The sequence below is a fragment of the Aquila chrysaetos genome, chromosome 12, assembly GCF_900496995.4.
Source record: "Aquila chrysaetos chrysaetos chromosome 12, bAquChr1.4, whole genome shotgun sequence".
In the NCBI taxonomy this organism is placed as follows: domain Eukaryota; kingdom Metazoa; phylum Chordata; class Aves; order Accipitriformes; family Accipitridae; genus Aquila; species Aquila chrysaetos.
The window spans coordinates 361,496-380,562 of NC_044015.1; the positions used below are offsets into that span (position 1 = coordinate 361,496).

General features: G+C 53.5%; 1 protein-coding gene across 3 annotated transcripts; it reads left to right on the forward strand.

Annotated features, from left to right (window-relative positions):
• The first annotated feature begins 1,884 nt into the window (after window positions 1-1,884).
• On the forward strand, window positions 1,885-16,730 carry BSG (basigin (Ok blood group)). 3 transcript variants are annotated; one of them, XM_030032137.2, is made up of 9 exons: window positions 1,885-2,021; window positions 6,906-7,253; window positions 8,862-9,018; window positions 10,880-10,980; window positions 11,490-11,617; window positions 11,838-12,111; window positions 14,616-14,628; window positions 14,952-15,022; window positions 15,627-16,730. In XM_030032137.2, the coding sequence occupies exons 1-8, from the start codon at window positions 1,940-1,942 to the stop codon at window positions 15,007-15,009; spliced, it is 1,161 nt and encodes a 386-aa protein (XP_029887997.1). In that variant the 5' UTR covers window positions 1,885-1,939; the 3' UTR covers window positions 15,010-15,022; window positions 15,627-16,730. The 3 variants fall into 3 exon arrangements, with proteins under 3 accessions (XP_029887997.1, XP_029887996.1, XP_029887999.1); XM_030032136.2 differs by having other exon boundaries at window positions 1,886-2,021; window positions 14,604-14,628; XM_030032139.2 differs by lacking the exon at window positions 6,906-7,253 and having other exon boundaries at window positions 1,886-2,021; window positions 14,604-14,628.
• Window positions 16,731-19,067: the final 2,337 nt, after the last annotated feature.

Here is a 19,067-nt window from a genome sequence, read left to right on the forward strand (position 1 = left end):
TCTGCTGCCAGCTCCTTGAGGCCATGGCAGGGACATGGTCCCTGGCAAACTGCCTGCCTTGGGGCTTTCCGTGACCCCAGTGGGGCTCCTGCCCCTGCTCCCACCCCCCTGGGGAAAGCTCGTTGTGAGGGGTAATGAGCAAAACTTCCCACTGCCTGGAGCTGTGCAAATGGGATCAGGGTTTGAGTGACACCTGTGACTGCACGTGGCAAATGCATGTGCTTTGTTGCCTTAGGAAATGAGGCTAAAAGGTGAATAGGATTATTGTCACTTTATTCAGGCCTGACAAATGGCTTCGTGGGTGGAGGATGCCGTGGGCTGCCATACTCTGCCCAATTTCTGCCCCACAGGAGCCACAACTGCTGAATACCTCCAGCGCAGGGGGGAGCGTGGCAGCTGGCAGATGGGAAGGGGTGGCCGGGCAGGACGTGCCTGGGGCTGACATGGCGCTTGGGGGAAGAAATGCTCTGGGAGGATTCAGGAGCTTATGAGAGCTGGCAGATCCCTGCGGAGAGGGCAGCGGGGACTGGCGCCGCCAGCCCCATTGTTTCGGCTCTTCCTGCCCCCCCTGCCCAGCACCCCCGGCTGCGAGCACTGCACCTCGCTCCCAGGGCTGGGTTAGTCGAGAGTCGGCTCCCGGGATGGGGAAGAGCTGGGGACGGAGCCGCTGCCCCACAAGAGGCCCCTTTGCCCTGGCTGCCTCTGGTCCGAAGCGCCCCGCTGTGCTTGATTATCGCCTGCCCCAGGCCCTTGGGGTTATCGAGCGGCTCCAGCTGGGCTGGTGCCGGGGACTCAAGGCCCAGGATCCCCCTCGGCCTGGGCCGAGATCCGGGGGCCAGGCGCTTTCCCCGCACCTCAGGGTACCCCCGACCCTGGGCTCTGGGGCCCTTGCCGAAGGCCGGAGGGGGCTGCGGGACAGGGCCCCGTGCAGCCGGCCAGGACCCTGGCGTGCAGGGCTGCCGGTTTGTCTTGGCACCGTCCCCGCTGTTGTTCGCAGGAGCTATTGTCTCAGCCCCGCTCCCCGTGCCGAGGAAGCGCCGCCCGGTTCCCTTCCCACGAGTCCCGCTGTGGTGTGGGGACGCGGCCCCGGCTCACCCCGAGCGCCGGCACCTCTGCCACAGCCGTGGCGGTGGCGAGGCGGCTCCTGGCCCTGCTTGGGGACCTCCCCGCGCGCCGGGCTAGACCCGCCGGCCGCCCCGTGCCCCGGCCCACGATGCGCCCCGGGGGGGGGGGCTGCGTGGCCCGGGGAGGGCGTGCGGGCCGCAGCCCTGTGCCTGGCCGTGCCTCCCGGCGGAGCGCCGGCGCTCCCTTCTCGGCTCGGCGGGGCGGAAACCGGTGCCTCGCCTCCCCTCCGCACGGCGGCGAGACCCCCGCGTCCCCGGGCCGGCACCTCCGCCCGCTCCCCGCCGCCTACCGAGTTCCCCGTCGCCCCGACCCTCAGCCCCCGCCCCCGGCAGCCTCCCCGTACAGCCCGGCGCCGGCGCAGCAGCCTTTCCCTAGCACCGCGACCGCCCTCCCGCTGCCGCTGTGGTGCCGGTACGGCCGGGACCCCCCCCCCCGGTCGCCGCCTGCCGCGCCCCCTCCCCGCCGCCTGCGGGGGCGGCCCCGGGCACCGCGGCCGCTCGTCCGCCGCCGCCCGCCTCTCCGCGCCTCGCCTCCCCATTGGCTGCTCTCCCGGCTGGTGGGCGTGGCCGCGGAGGGACCGGCCCGAACCGGCTCTCCCCGCAGGGGACGGGAGGGAGAAGGGCGCCCTATCAGCTCTTCCCCTCTGATTGGCCGACCCGGGCCGCGCGGGCGGGCCAGCTTGCCAGAGCGGCGCCGCTATTGGCCGTCGGGAAGGCCGAGAGGGGCGCGGCCCGCCCCGGGCCCGCCCCCGCCTCCGTGACCCGGCGCGGCGCTTATAGCGGGCGGCGCGGCACGGCGTGGAGCGTGAGCGGAGATGGCGGCGGGCACGGTCGGGCCGTGCGGTTTCTTGGTGGTGCTCCTCCTCGGCGGGCTGGCCGCTGGCGTCGCGGGGACAAGTACGGGATGGCGAGGGCCGGGGGGGGGGGGGGGGCGGGCTCGGCTGGGCCGGGCCGGGGGTCTCGGGGTGGGGTGGGCTGGGCTGGGGCGGCTTTAGGCCGGGGGGCCCTGAGGTGGGGGGGCGGCGGCCCAGGTCGGGAGGGGGCTCTGGAGGGGTCCCTGCGGCGGCTGGGGGGGGGGTGTGGGCCGGCTCCGCGGGGCCGGTGGGGCTCGGGGGGGGACACACCGGCTCCGCGGGGCGGCTCTCGGCCGGGGTTGTGGGGGGGGGTCCTGGGCTCGGCGGCGGGTGGCTGCGGGGCTCCGCGGCGGGCTGGGGCGGCGGCGCTGGGGGGGGGGGGGGGCGGCGCTGGAGACGAGCGGGCGGCGGCGCGGGCGCCCTGCGGCGAGGCACGTCGCGCGGCGGGTGGGTCCGGGGCGGGTCCGGGGTGGGGCGGGGCGGGGGGGGTTCGCGCCCCAAAGCTGTGCCGCATCCGCGGGGAGCGGGGCCGGGGCCGTCCCGCCGCTGGGCTGGGCTCGGTGTCGGTCCCCGGGCCCGCCGCTCCCGCGTGGCGGCCCGCGCTGGCCGGTCCCTTCAGGGGCCGGAGGGTGAAGGCCGCCGCGGCTCCCCGGGGAGCTGGCTCGGCTTCCCCTTAACCAACGCGGGGCCCTTCCTTCCTGGCAGCCACTTCGCCCCTTTCCTAGGGCTTATGAGTGGTAACAGCTCGCTGGGCTTTAAACCTTCGAGACGTTCACATGATGCTTAAGTTGATAATCCCCTCATGAGGAAGCAAAGCCTGCCCTTGGTCTCTGGCCGTTCATGGTGTGCGGCTGGAAGCTGGATGCGGTGCTGGGAATTACGGTAGCCTGTTGTTGGGTACTTAAAAGCACAACCCCAAACCACCCGGGATGTGCCGTTGCTCTACACGTCGTTTTCTTGCTTCTTGAGCTAGCGTCAAAGGAGCCTGGCTGATCGGTGTGTTCAGAGCCGCAGGTGAGCAGGCTGGCTCGGCAAACACAGTGGTGTTTTGCCCAGAGGACTCTGTGGTCTCTGATTCAGACCTGGTGCGGGAGGTGCTGATGGTAAAGGCTTTGTTTTATTCTGAGTGGTGGGCTGTCGTTCCTGGTTGTTTAGCATGTCAAGTACTAAAAAAATCTGTAGCCTGTTTGTGGTATCAGATTTACTGTAGTGTAGTAGAGCTGAACACAAAGACTGAAGGCGAAAAAGTGGGAGGATTCTGAAAAATCCAGGGGTAGTGACAGAAGCGTTTGCTCCAATATTTCCTTGCGGCAGAGCTACATTTTAATGCTGCAGAACAGGAGGGCAGGGGAGAGCATTCTCCTAAACTTCACACTTGGCAGGTAGAATGTGAGTTTCATAAACTAACCTGAAACTGCCCCTGTCGGCTGCTTCCTGCTCCCTGTGCCACGCTGAGCGCCGGCAGGGGCCTGCGGTGAGCAATCCCTTCTCTAAGGGATTGATGCCAGTGAGATATGGAGAAGGCTGTTTCTATCCGTGGCCTGAAAAGCCTCCGAAGGAAGAGCTGCTCCGCTGGCCCCTCCATTGTGTAACGCGTGTGCCGTGCCCTGCCCTGGCTGTGGGGCTCCTGGGCTTGGTGTCTAATGATGCTGGTTCTTCAAGGAAGCAGAGTGGGGGGCTGGAAGTAAGGGGTTTTACCTCTCATCAGTGTTCAGATTTGCCTTTATGGAGCAGCCTCCATGAGAGATGGTCCTTTTAAACTGCAGTGTCCCAACTTTTGGTAGCTCACCATGCAGAATGGCTGGCTGCAGGGCAGGTAGGTGTGTGTGTGGACTCTGTGCCCTCAGGAGGAGGTACCCTGGCTGAAAGCACTTGCCTTTGACCTGCTTGTGTAGTGACTGCCTGGTTATGTGAAAATTAAGGGGAGAGTAGATTTTTATAGCTGTTAGTGAAAACAGCAAAAAGCATCAGAGCCTCATCAATCCCCTTCCAAGGCCAACAAACAAAGGTCATGCCAGGGAGGAGAGTGAGCCCTGTGGGCCGGTGCAGGCTCCTGCCAGGCTCGGCTGCCCTGGGAGCGCAGACACAGTTTACACCATGAGGACTCCTCCCTCTGCTCGGGGGAGAGGTTGTTTTTAGTTTGAAGGTGACTCGGGAGAACGTTATCTGCTCTTGTCTGCCTTCACCACTGTCCAGCTTGATCAGATACTGCACTGTGCCCAAGAGAAGTGTCTAGCCCAGCTCTGTGAAGAGTTGTCTTGTTTTTGTGAGCCCATTTCAACTTGCAGCCTGTCACCATTTGGAAAACATTTGAGCAGCTCTGATTCCAGCGGGTTGATGCTGGCTGTGCTCGTATGCCCCTGGGCTCGGCAGGCGCTTTCCACAGACTTGAGTGCCCAACACTTTGATTGCCTGGTCTGCTTTGTGTTGGGGAGGAGAGGGGATATTAATCCCATGTGAATGCAAATGGTACTTGCTGTTGTTACTGCTTGCTGAAGCTTTTTAGCCTGTCTGAACTGCCTGAAGTGCCCTCTAACTCAGAGCAAATAACCTTGCAACAGCTTATTTTGTCAGCATATGATAATCACCTTGTATCTGTTAAAAAAAAAACACACAAAAAACAAAAAAACCCACCTTGATCTTTACTAGCTCCCATTTTAAATCAGGCTGTAGTTAAAATGGGACAGGCTTTGACAAGTGCTGTAGTTAGTTCCGTGACTTTTCAAAATTAGGTGGTTGGGAATGTTTAATCACAGGCCTGTGGTGTAAGAAAAATCCATCTGGCACACAGGTCAGTTGTTCTAGAAGTGCAACTCAGTGTATGGGAAAGTTGCTTACAGCTGATAGCCCCATACATCTTTTGGGACCCCCATTGCCTCCTACTTTTTTTAAATCAGTATCAGCCTTTTGAAAGAGTCTTGGTCTCAGATGAGGGTCAGATCTCTCCTTCCTTGTCCAGGCATGTTTATTCTTCCAGACTTTAAAAGCTTTAGTATGTAAAGCTAATTTTTCCTTTGAGAAATGTGGAATAGATCTATTTAGGACTCTGAAACTCACCTTGCAGACTTACTTGTATTTTTCTTGAGTTTGAGCAAACTTGGTTTTGTAATACTGATTTGTTTCTATGCTCACAAAAAATGGTCATAGTATTTCTTATTAAAACATCGTCAGATGTGCAAAAAAAACCCCAAAAAATTGCTCCCAAACCCACCTCCTTTGTGCGTGTACGTCATGGTACAGATATGGAGGGTTGTATATAATCACGAACTTTAAGTGCTTAGTAACTGAGTAAATTAATTTCTTGGAAGCTGTCTTGGCATGTGGGATGCCCTGTAAGCCTGCTGTTGGCACATCAGAAGCGCAGTCGGTGTGCAGGAAGGACGTGTTGCAACCTTAACTAGTTCTTCTTAAATCTGACTGAGGTTGAGTCACGTAAGTGACCTTGACTTGTGAATGGTGTCTTTTCCTGAAGCGATGTTGCTAGAGCCTCCCTTCCTACCCCTTCCAAGAACAGCTCCCCTGGGGCCCTGTCCTTCTCCCTGCTGCCTTGTAATGGCTGGGGCGGTCTGTCCGCACCTGAGGACTGCGGGTCGCAGTGGCTGTGCTGCGCCTGGCCAGTAGCCTAAAGATGTTTGGCAGCTCAGCTTTCCGCAGTCTGGTGGCTCACGGACCTACCTTTGGACTGTCTGTTTTCAAAAGCTGAACCCCCTGGCCTCTTACTGCAAGGGCAGTTTGAAAAATACCGTAGTTATAGCCTGCAGCTGCTTCTCATGCTTTTAATCTGTTTATTACTAATTTAGCTCTGCAAAGTTATCTTGCCTGAGATGAAATATCTGATTTCACTGTTTGTATGACAATGAATGTTACACATTTCCTCACTCGCTTGCGACATCTTGCAGACTGCAAGACATTCCTCCCACAAAAAAAGTATTGTTATCTTAATATTGTGTTTAAAAGTGTCTGCCTGGAGTCTTGGTGAGCAGAGTGATGAAACGAGTGCCTGGGAGTGGGGCAGAGAGCAGCCCTTGCAATGCAGCGAGGGCTGGCAGATGGGACGAGCAAAGGGTATGGTAGGTGTAGCGGTGCACCATGTCCTCTGGTCACTGCACAGCGATGGGGGCTGCCCGTGACCCAGCCAGCTCCGAATTACAGTCAACTGACCTCAGGCGTGTGCAGGGAGGAGGGATGGACACGTTCCCCTTTGGGGTGAGAGGGAAGTAATGAAATGCATTTCCCACTACAGTTGTCTTGACAAAACTGACTAAGCAGGGGCTCGGTCTGTGCTGCGGGTGCTGCCGTCCGCAGCCACCTAGCAGAGGTAGTGCCCTCCCTGCGGTGCAGCACGTGTCAGGGGTTGTGCTGCCTTGCTGCTGCCGGCCTTCCCTCGCAACGTGTGGTGGATGCCTTGGCAGACCCATGGAGCACCTTGCCAGAGCACAGGGGACACTAAATTTGCGTGGGGACCATGGAGGCTGGATAAGCCATTGCAACAAAAAAATCTGTTGTTGTCTTCATCCTGAACTGAAAGTGTTTGGGGACCAGGTGAGAGTCAGGGGAAGTGCTGCAGGCTCTTGGTCTGCCCCGGTGGGCATCATGCTGTAATGCCATCCCTCACAGAAGGCAAGCGATGCCATGACTGCTCTGGGTTTCTTGTTTGGATGGTCATAAATACTATACGCTGGTTTGTATGTTCTGGTTTTGCAGCAGAGTCACAGGAAGCATTGTTGGCTGGAGATGCAACAATTAAAAATAACAGCCCTGTCTGAGCTGGGCAGAGTTCAGAGCGTGGAGGGGAGGGAGGGAAGACTACACTGATCTGAAGATTGCGTGTGGCCTCTTCTCAATGGCTGAATTTTTTTTTTTGCTTGTAGAGGGTGAATTCTTGCTTTGCACTAACACTTTGCACTAATACCTCTTCAACTCATAGCTGGTTTTATAAAGTCACCGCTGTCTCAAAAGAGACTGACTCAGGACAGCGTCGAGTTGTACTGCGAGGCGATTGGCAATCCTATCCCTGAGATCCAGTGGTGGTTTGAGGGAAACGAGCCAAATGAGACCTGTGCTCAGCTCTGGGATGGTGCACGGCAGGACCGTGTCAAAATCAACGCCACCTACAACCTGCACTCTACCAGTACCATCTACATCGCAAACCTCACAAGCGACGACTCGGGCATGTATGAGTGCCGGGCTAGCAACGACCCTGACCGCAACCACTTGTCGAAGAGCCCCAAAGTCAAGTGGATCCGTTCCCAGGCAAACGTTTTTGTCATTGAACGTGAGTGGCCGCTCCGAGGCCTTGGCACTTGCTCGGACACTGGTGTCTTGAGTCTCCTGCCATGCTCACCCCTGCACCCTTGTCCTGTGGCTCCCAAAAGCTCCCCTCACCCTCCCACCCTGGCTGTAGAACTGAGAGACTCCCACCCTCTGTCATCTCCCTCACCACCTGTGACTTGACCCAAAATGGCCCTGCTCAAAAAGGGTTGTGGCTTCCCAACCAAATGTCCTTTGGCAATCCCGCGCCTTTTCTGGAACCAAAGACGTGGAACCTACCGCTTATTCCTGAGTGCCTCCGAGTCCCGGTGCTGGCTTGCAGAATTGAGAGTCTTGATTGTGCAGTAGACTCTGCCCTAACCACCACTGACAAACCGGCCCTTCCCTACAGCTCGTACAGCTTCTGCTCCTCTGAACAGTCTTGCTTTAAGCTCGCTTTTTCGCTAGTGATACAAGCTGTGGGGAACAAAACCTGCTTTGAGTTTCTTGAGATGCAACCATTTTTGAAATGGCCGTGTCTGTGTGTGACACTGAATGTGATGTAGTTGCTTGTCCTGTGGAAGTGACCAGATTCCCTCTACTTACAGAGCCGGCAGTCGAACTCTGGAGCTAACAGGCGGCTGCTTTGAGTAATAGAAACCTGGGCCAGCGTGAGGGAATCTAACGGCCTGCTAAGGTCTTACCATGAATCCTGAAGTTACCAGAGCAGTGTAGGAGCCTTCAGCATAAATGTGCTAGGGAATATAGAACTCCAGCAGAACCTTCTTCCAGTGGAATTTGGGTAGGAGAAAAAGCAAAATGCCTGTCAGCCCTGTGCAAAAATTGTTCCTTCCAAGAGACTGAGATTGGGAGGAAGGGTAGGAACTATAGTGCCACCAGGGCTGTATAATGGTGCTGCTAATGGCAGCTGTTTTCTTGGGCTGCCTCCTAAAAGTAGAAATGCCTGAGTCATGTTGCATAATTTACTGCTGCTTGGCACATGGAGGCCCAGGACCTTTTGGAGTCATGGTTCTGTGTGTTCTCCCTGGAGTAAATCTAACTATAATGTCTTGGACTGCATCAGATGATGCACATATTGCTCGCATATGGTCTTGTTTGCTACCCCTCACAAAGGAGGGTCTTGACTGCCATCCATTATGTTACCTGGAGGGGTCTAAATCTGCTCAGATTCTGTAAGGTGTTGGCACAGCGAGTGCTATAGCGGCTCGTAAAAGCAGAGAGCCATACTCTTGTAACTGCCCTTCACAGTATGACCTTTTTCCATTGCTTATTGAACACTTAGCTCTGCTGGAGCTGCACCCATTGTAGGGACAGCAGGAGGCTCAAAATTATCCAGAACACATGGCAGGAATCCTGCTTGTGGTGGGAGCAGCTGCAGGGTCAGCATCGGTTATTGCTAGGTGCAGTCAGGCCCTAGTCGCCTGGTTTTCGAGTCTCTCCTGTGCTGGTATCATCAGTTCTGGTAGGAAACTGATTGCAAAGGTAAGTGAAAGCTATGATAGAGACAAAGAGCTGTGGGTTTTGGTAACCTTTTGCATTAAAGGTTCTTGGGCAGGCACCTGACCTCTGGAATACCACATGTTAACTTCAGTCAAATTATTTACAAATGCAGGTCCAGAAGTCAAAGGTTATATGAACAATGCTTCTGTCAACCGGATCCTCTACTGCAACATGACTGAGCCTTCCTCTGCCATTGAGGGTCACGAGTGGATGCTCGGGGACAAGATAGTTAAAAAGGACATGGAGCCAAGTACTTTCACCAGTTACACGTGAGTGTTGGGGCAAGGTCAGATAAGAATCTGAACACAGGGGACAGGTGTTTTTTTTTTTTTTTTTTTTTACCAGAAGCAGTTAATGTTTTCTATCAGCTGAACCCAAACCTAAGTGCTTGCAGTCTTGCTGAAAATGTAGGCTTTTAAACTTTAGAACATAAGATGAGCTAAACAAAGTTTTGGTAAGGCCCAACATTTTCTCCTTTATGGGGCAGAGGGGGGGGAAAAAAGGAGGAAGAAAGGAAGTTATATGCCACAAATATCCTCTTAGTAACAGAAGCTCTGCTGCTTCATGTTTTTATGCAGGTGTTCAGCTGGGCTCTGTTAGTTTGTCAGGTGCAGCATGCAACATGGCTGGGACTGCTGCCTGGCCTGTGTCTGCACTGTCTGCCTGCACTGACATCAGTGTGCTAGGGCTGTTTTCCTGGAGCTTTGAGGGACCCATGCTCCAGGCACGACATCAGCTCCCTGCTCCCCAGAGGCCATGTGTGGAAGGAGAGACTCCAGTGTATGTTGCCTCTGCCTTTGGGTTTTATGTACCTCTCCAAAGTCCAGCTGTTCTTACAGAACAAGCTGGGAAGCTGCCTGCAAGTTACGGTCAATGCTCAGAAACTGTTTGCAGGGTGTAGCTGAGGAGAAGCGGGGATACCAGCCTTATTGTAACAGTGCAGTGAGCTTTCCTTTTTGATTATAGTCAGGCCTGGCTGGCACTGACCCAGCAGCTGTAGAGGCATCATGTCCTTTTGTATCGTAGTGCCGACGTGCCTGTCTCCCCATAGCAACAGGGAGCTGAACAAGGATTAAAGTATTTATAACCCAGCCTCCCTCGTGTGACCTCAATTCCTTAGCTGAGTGGTTTTTGGAAGTGGGAAGCGCCATGCACAGCAGAACTAACAAACAGCCTGTTGTCCCAGTGCAGCCATGGGACTGAAACTTTGCCTGCCCCTTCCCTCGAGTGGGTATTACTAAGCTGCAGAATGAGATGTTTGTTGCAGTGCAGCATAATCCACTAAATCTCATTGCAGCAGCTTTACAAAAAGGAAAATGGGAGAGTTCTCCGTATGCTTGGATCAATCCAGAGTAACCCAGCCTGGGTGTTTCTTTGCCACTGCTTTGCCATGTGTTTCAGTAGGCTTTCCTGCATGGGAAGAATAGCCTTCCTCTGAATCTGTTGTCCTAAGCTCCTTGCTGGCCTCGTTTAGAGGTGAACTGCAGAGCTGACATCTTACATGAGGTGTGTGGCCGTGTCCTGGGTTGTGCTAACTAGAGGACTCTCTTGCTGCACTTGATAATGTTGGCTTTGCTTAGTAGGGTGTGATTTATTTATTTTTTTTCTTAATCAGCCTGGGGTCTGTATGGAAGAGGGAAGAGCATGGAATTGGCCACTTCTGAAGTGTACATATGGTGCTGCACCTGGTGATGGTGTAATGTTGTTCTGGTGCTCCTGGTTTTCTTCATGTATACTAGCTAACAGTTTAGGTCTTAAATTATTTCCTTTTGTAGAGGCCCTGATGGCAAGAGTGCTTTGGGTCAGGGAGTGAAAGCTGCTGGTTTTCAGGATTTGGGACACAGTATCAGGTCGTCTCAGTGATCACTGACTTGACAGGCCCATGTTAGATTTGGTGTATGTGAAATCCTCTTCTGCCATCCTCAATGTGTGGGGAGAGAAGGGTGAAGATTTGGATTGCTGTAGGTATGTGGTGCAGTGTAAATACTGGCACTGGAATGGGATAAATTGCATATGGAGGAGATTGCTGATGCTTATAGATGTCTGTTTCCATGGGTCTGGAGTTTGGTATCTGTTTGTGGATAAGTCAGTTGTGCTGAATGCTTACCAAACATCCTTTTTTTTTGATAGAATTGAGGGGAAGGTGGAAGAGCACTCTGGCATCTATAAATGTGTCTACAAAACAAACCTAGAAACAAACCCAGTGATAAAAGGAGAAATCTCTGTTGAAGGTAACTTCATATGTTTTGCTTCTGGGTCTGAGGAGGGGAGTGGGGAAGCTGTGATCTCCTGAACACTTTACTTTGGTATCTTTTCAGCTTCTTGAAAAGCTGCTTCTAGCCCTTACTAATAAGGCTGCAGGACTCTATATGCATACTACCAGACTTGCTCTGTGAGATAGCTCCTTTTTATCAGGCAGCTAAAGTGTCTGTAGGGTCAGCTCTTAGACCTTGCATTGAATCAGCCTTCTGCTGTGGGCATGTTCCCACAAGAATAATGGGAGAGGGATAATACCCAGTGGACAACTAAGCTGCTTTGAGAAAGGCTCATGATGTGCTTTCCTCTCTGAAAAATGCCAAACAATGGGCAAGTGAGGGGAATAGACCCACTAATGTATTTCTTACCCAAAATGCTTGACTTCAGTTTAACTCTGATTCTGGCTAGGTGGACTGCAGGGAGTACAAATCTTCTAAGTGTTTTCTATAATGAGGTGTCTGATTTTCTTTCTCTCTTGCTGTAGTTCCACCCCAAGTGATGGCATACAAGAAGTCTGAGCATGGGAATGAGGGGGACACAGGTGTACTGACCTGCAAGAATCCCTCTTTCCCCGATGTCACCTCTTGGAACTGGTACAAAAAAGGTCAAGAGGTAAGTGCTGTGGTTTGATGCTCTTTCTCCCCTTCTGCCTACCCTACTTCCCAGCAAAGAGGTGGAGGATCTCGTCCATTCAGAATTAGCTATTTCAAAGTAGCCTCCTCGGTGCCATGGCAAGGAGGATTTCTGTAGTGGTAGGACCATGCATGGTAAGTGAGCAGCTCCCCTCATGTCAGCACTGCCCTGAGCACTGTCTCTTTCTCCCTCCCTCCAGCCCATTGTCAATGGTTCTGGTCGATACATTATCAAGTCCAGTGGCAACAAGACAGAGTTACGCATTCTTAAACTGAATATTGAGGAGGATACAGGTGATTACCACTGCAATGCCACCAACTCTCAAGGCTCTGGTGGTGCTACGGTAAACCTGCGTGTACGCAGCCGCCTGGCAGCACTCTGGCCCTTCCTGGGTATTGTGGCAGAAGTCCTTGTTCTTGTCACCATCATCTTCATCTACGAGAAGAGGAGGAAGCCAGATGAGGTTCTTGATGGTAAGAGGTGCCTGGGGTTAAATCTTCCTGGGGAGACCAAGTAACTTGTAGGGTGCAGGCAAAATGTTCTTGTAGATAACTTGAAGTTCCCTTTGTCAGATGGGTGTTAATTTGAGGGCTGCTTCTCAAGGGCACTTCCTGTAGAACCACGATGTGTCTTTACCATGCTACTTTAGCCGTGAAGTTGCAAGTAATTGCACTGTTTCTGACAGTCCTTCAGCAAGCTGTGCTTTGGATCTGGTGCAAGATAAGATTCAGTGCAGGTCAGCCTGACCCTTTGTCTCAACAGTTCCCCTGCACTTTGCTCAAGTGCTTCACTTGAGTGTCTCCAGGACTGGGCTTTCTTTGGCAGCTAACATTCTGGAGAAGCCAATTTCTGAATAAGTACAGAGTTTTTTCTGGTGCTGCAAAATCGGGGGCCTGTGTCAGTGGCTCCATAAGACCAGGCTTAGCCAAATTCAGGTTCTGTTCATGGATCTGTTTTGGGTCCTCAGATCCACATGTCCTGACTCTCCAAGACTTCCTCAAAGCCTAGTGCTATCTTTAATCTGTTCTGGAAATATAGGCTCCTCCCTTTCCTTATCAGTAAGAATCTGCATTGTGTTAGCCCAGCTGCCCCTCCCTTATCTGATCCAGTTAACAATGAAGTGTAAATGGGTGGTTATCCTTCCTGCCTGCTGGGTCAGGCCCCTTAGCCCTCTGCCAGGGAACAGCACATCAGGTAGGCTGAGTGGTGTGAGGTGCAGCAGAGGGACTAAAAAATAAATATCCCTCCCTTGACCACAGGGCTTGGGGAATTCTGCTCTGGGCAGTTTTACAAGCAGGTGCTTTGCCCTCTGACACTCCTGGCTGGAAGGCGGGTGTCTTAAGGGTGTTGTAGCTGCATCTTCCAGCAAAAAAAAAAAAAAAAAAAAAAAACTATAGCCTGTGTGTGTTGAGTGATCTGGCTTCTGATGACAGACATCAGCCTGGTCCAGATCATGTCGAGTGCTGACCTGTCAGAGTTGTAGCAGATACTTTGACAGATGAAGACAGGGTGTGTATACTGTAGTGTCCTGATGCTCCTTGGCTAGAGCTCTTAAGCTCAGGTTCCCAAGTGCTTGTGGATGAGGTTATAGCATCATACCTGTTTGACAAACATAATGTGGCTTTACACTTCCCTGTTGTAAAGGGGTTATCTCTCCCCAAAAGTCTTTGTTGCTTTGCCTGTCTTGAGAGGAGGTAACAGTAAGGCATTGCTGAGCCAGCTTGGACAAATGCTGTTCCTCATGGTACATGGTTGTGAATTGGCTGCTCCCTGTTACCTGGGATGGGGAGAGTCTGGCTTGTGTATGGTGTGATATCCTTGCTGGTGTTATCTTTCCACTCTTCCCTTCTCTGCTGCTGGGTGCCACCTCAAATGGTAAGTAGAAGATAGTTCCAGCCATGTTTCTGCATCCATCCTCTCACCAGCTGTATGCAGATCTTGGTGCCCAAGGCAGTCCCAATGCTTAGAGTGTGGGCCTCATCACTCAGTGCCATTTGAGGGTAGCCTGGACTGTGGAAGAGATGATGGGGAGCCTTCTGTTGGAAGGTGGCAGATTGCAAGGAGCTGGTGAAAGGCCCCAGGGCTTGGCATGTGTTGGCAGAGATGTTTTCTTAGCTGTGCTTCTCAGTGTAGCAAGAATGTGGCGTGCAGTGTATTTATTTTGATTTCACAAAATGTGTGGGGAGGAAGAATGCCATACTGCTGCTGATGCTTAAAGCCTCATTCCTGAAACATCCTGTTTGGATTCTCCTTTACTTGCTGTTGAAGTCTGTACTCAGATCTGGGAGCCATCTGAATTGGTGGTGCTATAGGGGTGAGAGCAGTGGGTAGAGCAGTGGCAGCTGGGCTGTCTTGCTGGGTGGATCTGTGGCTCTCTTTTCCAGTTTTAAGTGCTGGTGGTGGGAAGACTGGCTGGTATGCTGAGGGTACATAAGTTGCAAATGTTAAACAGATGTTACCAGTCAGCAGTGCTCCTTCAGAGGCTGCCTGGATGCTTCCCTGTGTCATTCTACTTCTGTGGCCTCCTGGTGTAGTCTTGTGTGTGTCTCAGGGTTATGAGGTGCCAGACCTGACCTCAGCTGATTGGCAGGGGTGGTGGTGGTGACTTGGTTATCCTGCGAGCCAAGCCTACCCTGTGCCAACAGAAGCAACTTCTTAGACAGGAGCTTATGTCTAAGTTTGTGCCTTGTCTAAGCTTAGACAAGAAGCAGCTTAAAACTCATCTGGGGGTGGTGGTGGCCTGGTAAGAAGTGGCCCCCTGCTCTGCCAGGCCCTGGCCAAAACAGGAGCCCTGTGGGCGAGATGACCTTTTGGGTTCAGTCCTGTGTAGGCTGTAGCATCCAATGTACCCAGTAACCTGTCTGAAATGCAGTCTCCAGAGTTTTAGAGGTGGCATAGATGACTTCTTACATGCTCTTCCCTGACACTGTTTGTTCTTTCTTTCCATGCTCTCCTGAATGTGAAGATGATGATGGAGGTTCTGCACCACTGTAAGTACCTTTTCCTATTTAGCCAGACTTGTACTGGCAGACCACATCCATCCGAGGAACCTGCTCTGAATATAAAAGTTAGCTCGTGTGGCAACAACACACTACCTTGCTGAGTGGGGGACTTTCTTACCATGGTTCATTTAATGTGGCCTGTGTATAAACCACATATAACTGGGGATGACACCAGTGTCTGACTGACACTCTTCTGGTAACTAACCTCATCTTGCCTTATCTTGACCATCTGTTTGGACCTGAATTAACATTAGTGGGTAGGGTGGGGCTTTGTGCTTTTTCTTTCCTCACTGCCCCTTTTCTCCTTCCAGGAAGAGCAATGCCACAAACCACAAGGACAAGAATGTCCGCCAGAGAAATGCTAACTAAGAGCGGGGGCCAGGTGAGTGCTATTCCTGATGGCAGAGTTGTGGCTGAGAGTAGCTGCTGTGCCAGGCTCTTCACCTCCTCACAGGGAAGGGCTCTTACAGTGGCCTGAGGTGCCTGTTTCTAGCTGGAGCTCTCTATCAGCTGCTCAGAGGTCTTGCCTGGTTGCAGTATCTGCATCTGCAAAGGGTCTCTGGAAGAAGCAGAAGCATCCATGCAGGCAGAGGCTCTTCTGGCCCACCATCATACTGCAGGGTCTGGGAGGTGGGGATGGAACACGTGTTACTGTGAAGCTCAAGCACAGGCCATTAGTAGCCTGGTAGGAACCTGCCAAAGCTGCTGGAACTGTGTGGGGACAGCAGTGTGTCTGGCCTCTGCCCAGACAGACAAGGGGAGAGGGAGAAGAAAGTGTTGGACTCTACTGTGGGGCTCTAAAGCATGGGAGAGTCAGGACTGCCTGATAATTCCTGCCCTGGACTCAAGCAGGAGATGAGTCCTAGCCCACAGCTTTACTGAAGGGCAGCCTTTGTCCTGTACTGCTCCATCAACCCCCTCTAGCACAGTGCAGCCTTACTGGTACAACTGGGTTATCTAACTGGCTTTTCTTTCTCTCATGCCAGGTGACGTGTAGATGAAGAACTTGTCTGGACAATTTTGTTTTCTTCTAATTTTTTGGTAAAATAGCACCATGAAATATTCTAGTGTGTTCTTGCGATTCAGTTACTTCACTTTCTAAAGAAACTTAAGTTGTAGAATCTAAAATATACTTTTTTTTTTTAAAAGTTGTGGGAGGGTTTTTCTACCTGTAAATGTAAATCCCTTATTTCTGGTAGTCCAGGTCACTGGCTGTCTGTGTCCTAGGTTTCTTTATGTTGATACAGAGTGGGGTGGGTGGGAGTACAACTTTTTTCTTCCTCACCTCTGGGAAGAACAGGGTGTGTTGGGTAGGGCCATTCTGAAATGCCCTCCTTCTCCCACCTCAGTGTTTGAGGCCACTCACAGAGCTGTGGATGACAGACCTGTGGATGACAGACCTGAACACACAGTGAAACATGTGCAGTTCCTTGTGTGCTGCTCCACTGGACGTGGCTGGCATGGCCTGTGTTCCCAGCAGGTCTGTTGTCCTGTCCTGTTTCTGTGGGTTAGGGAGAAACTGCTTTGGTGACCATCTGGAGATGACCCAATCTGACCGAAGGGTTTAAGAAGGTAGTTCTGTGTATTTCCCAGTGCATCACCTGGAGCAAGGCTGCACCTTTCCCTAGTGTGGAAGCAGCATGTGTCCTGTAAGCCACTCGGGCAGGGCCATGAGGCACATCTGCTGGCGCAGCTCCTGGGGAGGAGCGAGTGAAGGGCTCATTCCTCAGTGTGTGCCACATCACCTGGACCCCCACGCAGTGACATACTGTGTCAGACAACCAGGAGGCAGTGTTAGAGCTGGACACTGGATAAATGTGATTGCTGTTAACTTATTTTGTGGGTTATTAGTATCTGTTCTCAAGTTGGTACAATGGGGTATAGGGGCAGAGTGAACAGGGGCTGCGGTGCTCGGGGGGGGGGCGGTTTAACAGCGTGTGTTCTTGTGCTTCAGCCATCGTGATGTTTGTGTGACATAGGAGCCTGAGAGCAGACAAGTGCTCAGTGGAGTCTAATACCTTTTATTGCTGGGTAGCATTGAACTGTTCCATCTGTTAACACACTTCACAAATAAAGATGATTCCTCTCTTTTTTTTTTTTTTTTTTTTCTCCCATCTTTTGTTGCACTCTGGTCTCTTCCCTACTGACTGGACCCTGGGTTGCCTGACCTTGCTGTTGTGGTTTAACCCCAGTCAGCAACTAAGCACCACACAGCTGCTCACTTACTTCCCCTCTACCCAGTGGTATGGGGGAGAGAATCGGGGGTGGGGGGAGGTAAAACTCATGGGTTGAGATAAGAACTTGTAAGTTGAGGAGTTTAATAGGACAGAAAGGAAGAAAATAATGATAAAATGACAATAATAAAAGAATTGGAATATACAAAACAAATGATGCACAATGCAATTGCTCACCCCTTGCTGACTGAGCAGTGATCTGTCCGTCCCCCCGCCTCTGCAAGGCCAACTCCCCCAAGTTTATATGGTGGGCATGATGGTATGGAATATTCCTTTGGCCAGTTTGGGTTAGCTGCCCTGGCTGTGTTCCCTCCCAACTTCATGTGCCCCTCCAGCCTTCTTGCTGGCTGGGCACGAGAAGCTGAAAAATCCTTGAGTTCGTATAAACACTCTTTGGCAACAGCTGAAAACATCAGTGTGTTACCAACATTATTCTCATACTAAATCCAAAACATAACACTATACCAGCTACTAGACAGAAAATTAACTCTATCCCAGCCAAAACCAGAACACCTGCTGACTCATTTCTGGCTCCTCTGGCTGTAGAACACGATGCTGTGTCTCGCAGTTCAGTGCCAGCTCTGACTGTGCTCTAATCACCAAGTATTTGCAGCTTGAGAGGTGTTGAAGCCTTCGTGAGGGGAGACGAGTGGTGCTCCCTGCTCTGTGGGGCTCAGAGAAGCCCTGCTCACTGTGGCACACTTCTTCGTCTGGGGACAAGCGTCACCTTGCCCTGCTGCACAGTTCCTCAGCGTCTTGTGGCTGTGGGGTCAAGGATCAGCCCCAACCTACAGGAGCCCTTGCAGGACGTGCTGTTTGCACGTCTCCTGCTTCTCTAAGCAGTTACTTTTTCTTTCTTCCTGCTCTTTCCCATGGGGGAGAGCAAAGGTGCGAGGCCTTTGCTGCCTTTGTGTGCAGCGTGGTGCCTGTGGAGAGGACGGAGGATGTGGTGGGGGGTCCTGCTGCCAGCCCTCCTGCCCCCGGGGCGAGGCAGCAGCAGCCATGGGCTGGAGTGGAACCCCCATGTGCTTCCAGCTCCCGAGGTGTCTCTGCCTGCCCAAGCCCTGCCTGCCCTGGTCCTGGTGAGTAACTGAGCCGTGGCCTTGTGGCCTTGCCCTGTAGCCAAACACTTCTGCCTGCCTGGGAAGGGATAATTGGGGAGTGTGGCTCTGACTTCAGGGCTGTGCCCAGAGAGCTGCTGGCTGCGCTGTGGTGGTGGACAGGTCTGGCAGCGGTGCCAGCAGCCCGGAGCGGTGGTGGCTGGGTCCCTCCTGATAGCATTTCTGCTGCCTTGGTGTGTCATCAGCTGGGCCGGCCCTGAGGCTGACTGGGCAGTGTGGCTCTGCAGCACGTAAGTGGGTTATGCAAGCCTTTCACAGCCGGCCTCGTGCTTGTGGGTGCCGTCCTGGTGAAAAATCAATGCATGGCTTAATTTCCTTGATGAGGATTATGGGTCCTGCCTGACCCAGCTCTCGGCCGCAGCACAAAGCGCTGCTTGTGCCTTTTGTTTGGCAGGGCGGGCACAGAGGGGGAAAAAACAGCCCAGGGAGCTGGGGAGGGGATGGAGCGGCATCGTGCTGCTCTCTGCCGGGCCCGCTTGCCCGTGGCAGCTGCCACAGCGAGCCGAGGCAGAGCCCCACCACGCTGGCCGAGGTGCTGCTGTGTCAAGCTCCACAAAGGGACGGCGTGGACGGACATGTGCCGTGGTGCCCAGCTCTGTCCCTCGCTTGCTCACTCCAGCATCTCCAGCCTCCTGCTCAGGTTAAGCCGCAGTGTCGGCTTGTCAGGGGCTCCTCCGTGGGCTTGGGGCCAGCGGGCGGGGGGACGGCACTGTGCTGGGGGGTGGTTTGGAGAAACAGGCTGTTGCCTGCAGGTAGCAACGCGAAGTCAAGGGGGTGAGTTGTTGCAGAGTGAGCCTGCTGTGGCCTGAAGTGTGGCTTTTGGGGCATCCTCTCCCGTGGGGCTCAGTGGAGGGGCTGCGGCTGCCCGCTCCCCTCTGCGGGCATGGAGCAGGGCTGGCTCTGGCTGTGGTCGGCACGGGAGCCGGACGCGTGCACTGTCCGGCTGTGTTTCTGCCCCGTGGGCAGCAGATGGTGCCACCCGCCGTGGCCTCATCACCCGTGCGGCACTGTGACCGGGACGGGTCTTGCCCTGCCCTGGGCCTGCAGAGCCAGGGCTGCGAGAGCCATGCCC

What these genes read in the sequence shown, in the direction of transcription:
- BSG (XM_030032136.2), top strand. Translation starts at nt 1,940, where the DNA reads ATGGCGGCGGGCACGGTCGGGCCGTGCGGTTTCTTGGTGGTGCTCCTC. An exon ending in AGGAGAAATCTCTGTTGAAG is followed by an intron (nt 10,981 to 11,489) that starts GTAACTTCATAT and finishes CTCTTGCTGTAG; the next exon opens with TTCCACCCCAAGTGATGGCA. An exon ending in GATGGAGGTTCTGCACCACT is followed by an intron (nt 14,629 to 14,951) that starts GTAAGTACCTTT and finishes TTCTCCTTCCAG; the next exon opens with GAAGAGCAATGCCACAAACC.